The sequence below is a fragment of the Eublepharis macularius genome, chromosome 2 (genome assembly GCF_028583425.1).
Source record: "Eublepharis macularius isolate TG4126 chromosome 2, MPM_Emac_v1.0, whole genome shotgun sequence".
Taxonomy (NCBI): domain Eukaryota; kingdom Metazoa; phylum Chordata; class Lepidosauria; order Squamata; family Eublepharidae; genus Eublepharis; species Eublepharis macularius.
Window position 1 is genome coordinate 84169455 of NC_072791.1, and position 8443 is coordinate 84177897.

General features: G+C 44.0%; 1 protein-coding gene across 1 annotated transcript; it reads right to left on the bottom strand.

The window, feature by feature from the left end:
* Positions 1-1727: 1727 nt before the first annotated feature.
* On the bottom strand, positions 1728-2815 carry C2H11orf96 (chromosome 2 C11orf96 homolog). Its single transcript, XM_054972149.1, has one exon. It carries the CDS (start codon positions 2746-2748, stop codon positions 2368-2370), a length of 381 nt encoding a protein of 126 aa, XP_054828124.1. The 5' UTR covers positions 2749-2815; the 3' UTR covers positions 1728-2367.
* Positions 2816-8443: the final 5628 nt, after the last annotated feature.

Below are 8443 nucleotides of genomic sequence, written 5' to 3' on the forward strand. Positions count from 1 at the left end.
CCCCTTGTCACAAAATTCTGCAAGTGGTCATCATCCTGTTCTAATGTTGCACCACTGTATTAAGAGCTGATTTAAAGGGGCAATTATAAGTCTCCCCCCACCCCCAAACCTCACCCTCATTAAAACAGCTAGAAATAAGCCGGTGAAAACTAATTCTTTTATATGAACTTGAAGTGAGATGGGCTGTATTGAGAACACAGGATTAGTTTCCAGGTTAGTGTAACAGCTGTGTTTTCTTCATGTGTGGATGAAACCATATGCACAGCAAGAATCCACTAAAGTTTATTACTATGGTGAGGAAAAATCTGACTCTGTAACTTGATGTTTTTCCTGGATTTTGAGACTTTTTAAATACATTGTCAGGAACAAAAATCCTTCCCTGTTGCCTCATTTTCTTGCACGTCAGATTATCAGTGATTATTTCCGCATAGAAACTTCAAGGAATTCTTGCATTTTGATTTTCTATAATGCTTTTGCACAACTGCCGTCTGCATACAATCTTCTAGACAATACTGTTCCGCTTCTGCTCTTCAAGTCTGACCAACACACCTGCCATTGTGTATAGGCCAGTATCCGATGCACCATGCTTTTGCCTTGAGCTGCAGCATCTAGTGCCATTCTAGTCAAGACTCTGTGTCCAGTTCTGCAGCATCGCCTCTTAACTGGACTTGTTTTCAGTTCTACTAGTGCTTCTTATACATGACTTGTATTTCTACGTCTACTCTCAGCATCTCTCTTTCCTCAAAAACCAATACTTGAGCATTGAAAATGATCAAAATCTGTCCTGGCATTATGATGCCAGGTTCTCTCCAAACTGCCACAAGCAGGATCTATTCCAACTCTGCAAGATCTACTCCATTCTTTAATATAGGCTTCTAGAGATTAGGGGCCTTTCCATGCATTCCACCTTCCTCTTAGCTTCTAGAAGACCACCCAATTTAAAGGCCATCTGATAATATTTATTAAGTTGTCAGAGCCTAAGGCTTTCCTAGAACAGGAAGCTGGGAGATAGGAGAGCTTCATATTCTAACATATAAGAAACTGTAACAGCAGTCATTCCTTAGTCTCAGCATCTTACAGTTGGTATTTATGTGCTCCCAGCCTAAATGCAGCAGCTTGAAATGTGTGTGCCTGTGTGTAGAAACACCTCTGCCTATAAAAACATAGGGTGGCTTCCCTCAAGTGCCTTGCCTATTAACCTGTATCACTGCACTCAGTATCAGAACTTAATCTATTTGAATTAGACAAAAAAGCAAGAACTCCAGTCACCATCCCAGTTGGTAAACTTAATCAGAACAGCGAGTGCTTACTTTCTCTACATTTAAGAGTTTTAGGTAGGTAACTATGTTGATCTGCAGTAGAACAGCAGAATTTGAGTCCTGTGATGCCTTAGAGACCAGACCAACAAGATTTTCAGGGCGTCAAAGCTCTAAAGAAGGGAGCTTTGATTCCCAAAAACTTATACCCTGAAAATCTTGTTGGTCTTTAAGATACCAATGGACTCAAATCCTGCTGTTCCACATTTAAAAGAAACTGTAAGGTGTTTTAACTTACAATGGATTTTTAAAAATTATGCTTACAGATACTAGGGAAAAAATAATTTCTGCTCTGCTCTGTAAAGCTAGAATGGACTTAAGCATATAGCAAGTACTCCTTATTGTACAATGATGCTCCAGAAGGTTACAACCATAAATAGATTAAAATGCAGTATCAAACAAGTCCAAATGCATTGTGCAAATATAACATTTTATTTCTCTTTTGTGTAAATAATTATAGACATTAAGATAAAAACGTATTAAATTAATGCAGTCAAGAGTTTAAATGCAAAAATAAATATAAAGTCCAGCAGCTGATTGCATTCATAAAACATCTCATTTTTTCTTAACAATTAGAAAAGGGGTGTGCATTTTTTTAAAATAAAAAACAGCCAAGGAAGAACATACAAACAAGCACTTTCTTTAAAAAAATATTCTGACCTCACTTGCAAACTGTCCTTGGAAGCTAGCACATTCACACTGGATCTTTATCGGAGGTTTTTTTTTAAAAGAGAGCGCAAAGAAATATCATCCTTCCAAGATTACTCTTCTTCCAAATCTCCCTCCGTCTGGATTTGGATACATGATACAAAATCAAAGGAGTGTCCAATAGTTGTTGCGGGGGCGGCGGCGGCGACACAGCCAAACGCAGCCTGCCCAGTGAATCTCTTCTGAAACAGTCTCGTCCGGTTTAAAAAACAAAGTTCTCCTTAGTCTGATACCTGCCAACTTCACTATGAAGCAGCGCCCCAGGGGGGGTCGAGTCCGCTGCCAGTCTCTCCCCGGCTTGGGTTTGCAGGGGGCGCCCAGCCGGCCGGGCCCCGCCGGCCCTTCAGAGGGCAGAGTCGGAGTCGCTGGAGTCCACGCTGTTCCTCAGCCGGCCGCAGCTGCTGAGCTTCTCCCGCTGCAGGCTGAGGTTCTGGGTGCTCCTCCGGAGGCACTCGAGGGACTGCAGGAAGGACTTTTTGGCTTTCTCCTCCTCCATGGGGGAGACCCCTTCCTCCTCTACCTCCTGGATCTCGTCGAAGGTCACCGGCTGCGTCTTGAAGCGAGACTGCCGGGGTCTGCGCAGTTTGCCCTTGGGCAGCTTGGCGGGCCGGATGGGCTGAGGGAACTCCTCGGCGATGCACACGAAGTGCGGCATGACCGCCTGGTAGTTCGAGCAGATACCCATCAACTCGGCTGGCTTGGCTGCTGCGGCCGCTGCCATCATCTTCGCGGAGGGGCGCGCGGCACTGGCCACCTACCGGCTTCAGCCCCTGCGGGTGGAGTTTCTTCCGCGGGGGCTCCAAAAGCGCAGGGGGGGGTCGCTTCTTCCGCCAACCGGCGCCCAGCCGCTAGAGCGAGCTCAGCTCTCAGCCGGACAGAGCGCAGAGCCTCCTCAGTCCAGCCCCACAATCTCACCCAACCGCGCCGCTCACTGTCTGGTTCTCCCAGTGCCGTCGCGTCCCCGCCCTTATATACCCCCGTCTGCCCACACAGGAGCATGCTCAGTTCACAAGCGATACCATTTAAAGCTGATGAGGCCGCTTCCCTTCCGCCTGACGTGGCGGGCTCGGGGGTGGGAGCATCCCCTAAATATTATTATTGTTGAAGCAACGACGACTCCCCCGTGATCACCAGCCGCGAAGAGCGGCTCCGGAAGGCCAGGCGGGGAGGGAGCTGCTCTCGCGTCACTCGTCCAGGGGGTTTCCTGAAGAGTAAATTAAACAGAACCGCTGTGTGGCAGGAACAGAGGAGAGAAGCGGGAATAGCCGGGCCAAGAGACACCCAGGGACCCGAGCAACGCTCGGCGGGAGATCAGTGACTAAACCGTCTGGGGTTTTCCCTCTAACGTTACTGCCGTATTGGGGCTGCTGAGGAAGGAGGATTCACGCGCCTCCCACGGTCTCCCTGCTCAGAATCAGTCTCGTCCCCTTCGGGTAAACAGCAACACTGTGTGATATAAACTGGATAACGATGGGGGGGGGGAGACCCCCACCATCCCCTCCCGCGGTTGCAAAAATGGGGGCAGCCCCACTGCCCCGTTTCATTTTTTTTAAGACCCCAAGTGTCGAGGAGCTCAACCAGCAAAGCTCCGACGTCACGTATACTTTGGCCTTCCAATCCATACGACACATATACACAAGTATGGAGATACTTAGACCTGTACAAATCCCTCCACAGAATACCAAGGACACTGGACTCCGCAAGAAAGATAAGCCCTAACCGCTGGTTCACTTGTCGCTGCAAAACAAACCTTTAAGCAATTATTTTTCCACTGAGTTATGAGAAGGATGACGCTGGAAGTCGCTCGTCTGACCCTGACCTATCTTAATCCTGTCTCATGTTTATGCTCCAAGAGGACTGCCCAGTTATTAGCTCGTCTGTGCACTGCAGGCAGTGCTGTTGCTCAAAAGATACCACTCCTAATACAGAAACTGGGACCAATATATTGTCAAGTAAAGGAAAACTCCATCGACAGGAAGTGTTGGGGGCAGGGGTGACTGCAGACAGCCTGACTTCATCTATAGCAATAGTCCAGGGGGCACAAATTTGAAATTATTCATTTCAAATTTGTGCCCCCTGGACTATTGCTATAGATGAAGTCAGGCTGTTCGTTTGGCTTCAGATTAAGTGCTATTGGTCCCCATGCCTTTAAATGATGCATTAGAATGGGGGAGGGGATGCTTCACAGTAAAGCTGGATAAGAAGTCGAAGAGCAGAGTTTTAACCAAAAGGAAACAAGTATCATCCTGTTCACTCCCAACTGCGAATTCTTTATATGGCTCGCAGATAACATATGCCTGAAATACGGCCTCTTTTAAAATCAAAAAGAGTCCAGTAGCACCTTTAAGACTAACCAATTTTATTGTAGCATAAGCTTTCGAGAATCAAGTTCTCTTAGTCAGATGCATGGTACAGAAACTGGTCAAATATAGAAGAGGAGGGGGGAGGAGGGGAGGAGAGAGAAGATGCAATTGGGGGGGGGGGGAGAGGGAGGATGCAACCAAAACATTCCTTTGCTAGTAAATGTAAACATCTCCTTTTGGTGTGGGGATCAGTTGGCTTGTGTGAGGCTTCAAAGGAGTTTGCCGTCTTAGTTTGTAGCAGCAAAACAGCTAGACCATCCAATTCCAATGCAGTATAAGCCTTCGATAACCACAGCTCTCCCCGTCAGATGCATCTGACAAAGACAACTGTGGTCCCCGAAAGCCCACGTGCATGTAAGAGAGAAACTTGGAAGTGGAGAAGCACGGACATCTCCTCTTATCGCAGGAGGCCCTTGGAAAGCCGCAACCAGTCAGATAAATGCAGCTTAGCTAACTCATTAGTCTGACAGCATATAGTAGCTTCATATCCTTGTATCTAATATCCCTGTATTGGTTCTATGAGCATTAAAAAAAACCCTGTATCACAGAGAGAAGCAGAGCTAAACTACAAATTTTTGCAAACCGAGGAGAAACTCAGTGTTTCAAAAAAAATATTACTAGTTACAAGAAGAACATTTTGGAACAAGTTCTCCCCAAACCTTTTAAGAGATATATGCACAGACATGAAATACCCCAGAGTTTTGATGGTAAAGTGTGTTGCTATATCAACCCAAAATGCTGTGCAAAATCCTGTGGGGCAACAGCTTCCTTGAGCAGGCAAGCTTGTCCCCACGTCCTCCTGCTTTTCTCCCTCCCTTACCATCCTGGGCTGAACTAGGAAAGTGAATGGATAGGATAACTGTAGGATGGGCAAGGGGAAAGAACAGAAGGGTGAACAGGGAAGAGAGAATAGAGCTCAAGTAATAGGGGAGAAGTGGAGGCAGCAGGGGATGAATGGGATTTGCCCTCCTCCATGAGTCTCCACAAGTCACTCGCTTCATATAAAGTACATCACATTATCACAGGCATTTGAGTTCTGTTTTCCTTTTCAAAACTATCAAGGGTCATCTATCTATTGATTTTTATCCCACCTTTCTTCGAAGGATCTCAGGGTGCTGTACAAGATTCTCCCCTCCACCTATCAAACTATAACCATAGCAAGACTTGGGCAAAGGTGCAAATAATATAAAACCAACTCGTCATAAGATACATTTAATTATAATATAATTTATGGTGCTAGAACTCAATGTTCTAGTTACTGTGTTGCTCACATTCTTTGTTCAAGCACAGGGTGGAGGGCTGGATGAGGATATGGGAGGTGCACACAAGCCAGTCCCATAATGTGTGCCTTTGGGTGCATGCTTGAACTGGAGGAGAAACAGAGAGGCTCTAGTGACTAGAAGTTGGAATTATGGTGCTTAATAGGCTCAATCTAGTGTTCTGGTTTTTTAGAACTTTACTAAAATATAATACATAACTGATTTTCTCATAAAAATACTGGATTTTTAAATGCTGTACACAGCATGTTCCAGAAGTGTGTAAAAAGTATCTGTTACATAAATTTGCTACAACAAAATTAGAAGGGCAATTTGCTATTTTTCCATGGCCATCAAAAACTTTACCAAATACAGCAAAGTTGTGTTCCAGATGTTGTTCCTTTACAGTTCTTGCCAACAATACAATGAATGTTCAACCAAGGCCATTTCATCTTTCTTACTTCCTGGTTCCTTTGTGAACAGTGTGCAGAATCATTTTCAAAACAAGAACATGAGAGTCTTGCTGGACCAGATCAGTGTTCCATCTAGTTCTGCATCCTGTCTCATATGGTGGCCAACCAATTATTTTGGAGGGCCAACAAGAGGAGGCCAAAACCTTCTACTGATGTTGCCCCCTAGCACTGGTATTCAGAGATTTTCTCTGAACATGGATGTTCGCTTTAGTCACATGGTTAGTAGCCACCGATAGACCTATCCTCCATGAATTTCTTATCCCTATTACACAAACTGCTCCCTGTACAAGGGTACATTCTTCTTTAAACACACCCAAACTAGCCTGTGTTTCTTTTGGGACCTTTAAGCCTGCATATACATTGGTTAAACTTGGTACCATATTTCCAGAAATGGAAGGAGACAAAGAACATTTAAATAATATTCACTTTTATTAGAACAAAAGAGACATCATAAAGAAAAACAGAGAGACAGAGCCAGTTCGATACTTAGCAGTTGGTCCAGCAGAATATCATATACTCCCTGAGGAAGGTAGTATACAATCTAGTCCTATATAAAGATTATATATATATAAATAAAAGGCAGAATGTAAAATATACTTTCCCTATCTGATGAGGAGAGAAGGAGGGGGTTGTGGTCTAGGATTCCTTGAAGATCGGGGGGGGGGGGTCCTTGCCTTTGCCTGATTCCATATTGATGACTGAGTCCCAAGGGTGACCAAATCCAAATTACTGGACAAAAGAGTCCTTTTTATACTTTTTGTTTGCTGAACTGTTAAAGTTTGAATTTGGAAAGGGAAAATCCAGTTTGGGGTAGCATTACGATGGGTGAGCAGCCTGAATAGCCCAGACTAGCTTGAGTTTGCAGGCTGAACATGGTTAGTATTTGGATGTAAAATAGTAAAGAGTCCAGTAGCACCTTTAAGACTAACCAATGTTATTGTAGCATAAGCTTTTGAGAGCCTCAGCTCTCTTTGTCAGATGTGGCTCTCGAAAGCTTATGCTACGATAAAATTGGTTAGCCTTAAATGTGCTACTGGACTCTTTACTATTTTGCTACTACAGACTAACACGGCTAACTCCTCTAGTGCTTGGATGGGAGACCACCAAGGAAAACCTGGGCTGCTATGCAGAGGAAGGCAATGGCAAACCGTCTGCTCATCTCTTGAAAATCCCATAAGGGGATGCCATGAGCTGGTTGCAACTTGATGGCACTTTATTATTATTTAGAAGTGACTGCTGAGGTGTACTGTATTGAATTAAAGTGAAAAGACAAAAGACTAGCTTGGGGGGGGGTAGAAATTGACCTAGTCAATGTCTATATCTGCTTTTATTTTGCGTGTAATTAATTTACTCCTTTGAGTAGTTTATTGCTCTGAGTGCTTCACTCACGGTTATATATCTGCAGAGTGGAGTTAAAGTAATTACCAAGCAATAGGAACATTGGGGCTTTTCTGGGCTTGGTTGGCATTCTATTTCCCCGTATGTATAGCTAGCTTTAAAGTTCTCTTGAATGGTGGAAAATATGCTTTCCATAATGGGGGAGAGACTCTAGTGGCCATTTTCCCTTATCCGATAAATCAGAGAAACAGGATTCCAAGGGTGGGAGCTTTCTGGGTGGATTATGGGGGTGGGGTGACTTCAGGGCAACATCCGCTTTCAAAGCCCTCTGTGCTTGTGGGCAACCTACATCCTCTGGCAGTGAATTCCACATTTAAATCACTTGTCAATTAAAAAAGTACTTGCTTTTGTCTGCCCTGAATCTAGTATCCCTCCACCCCGAATTCTAGTGTTTTGGGAGAGGAAAAAAATTCTATCCAGTCTCTTTGTATCATGTATAATTTTATAAATCTCTAACTTGACAATGGATACCTCTCTTTGAATGCCTAAAAATTTCTCACTTAAATGACAGCTACATGAAGCTTGCCTGGCATTTGGTGAGTGAAGCTGATAAGCAGGTATCTTCTTTAGGTGCAGAAGTACAGCTAGAATAGCATCTGAATATTGGGTTTTTTTCTAGGCTTAGTTCTATAATGTTTTGCGTATGTTTGGCTGAAAACATTTGAATTAGAAATGGTACAGTAGCAATTATTATTTTATAAAGTTTTGGCTTTATGTTCATCTGGATCCTCGAGGAAATTGCTAGAAGCAACTGGAGTTATATTCCAAATGAACTGCAAGATATAAGAAGATGTGAGCCTCGGAATTTCTTAGAATTCCAGCCCCAGAACTATGTGAGTTGTTCAACATGTATATGATCTATGTAAGCACAGCTGAGTCAAACATTAAAACTCTTTAACAGGTGTACTGTGCATGCCCAGTTGCACCCC

Bases quoted from the DNA above. Each gene is read 5' to 3' on its own strand.
- C2H11orf96 (XM_054972149.1), bottom strand. From the start codon at position 2,748: ATGATGGCAGCGGCCGCAGCAGCCAAGCCAGCCGAGTTGATGGGTATC.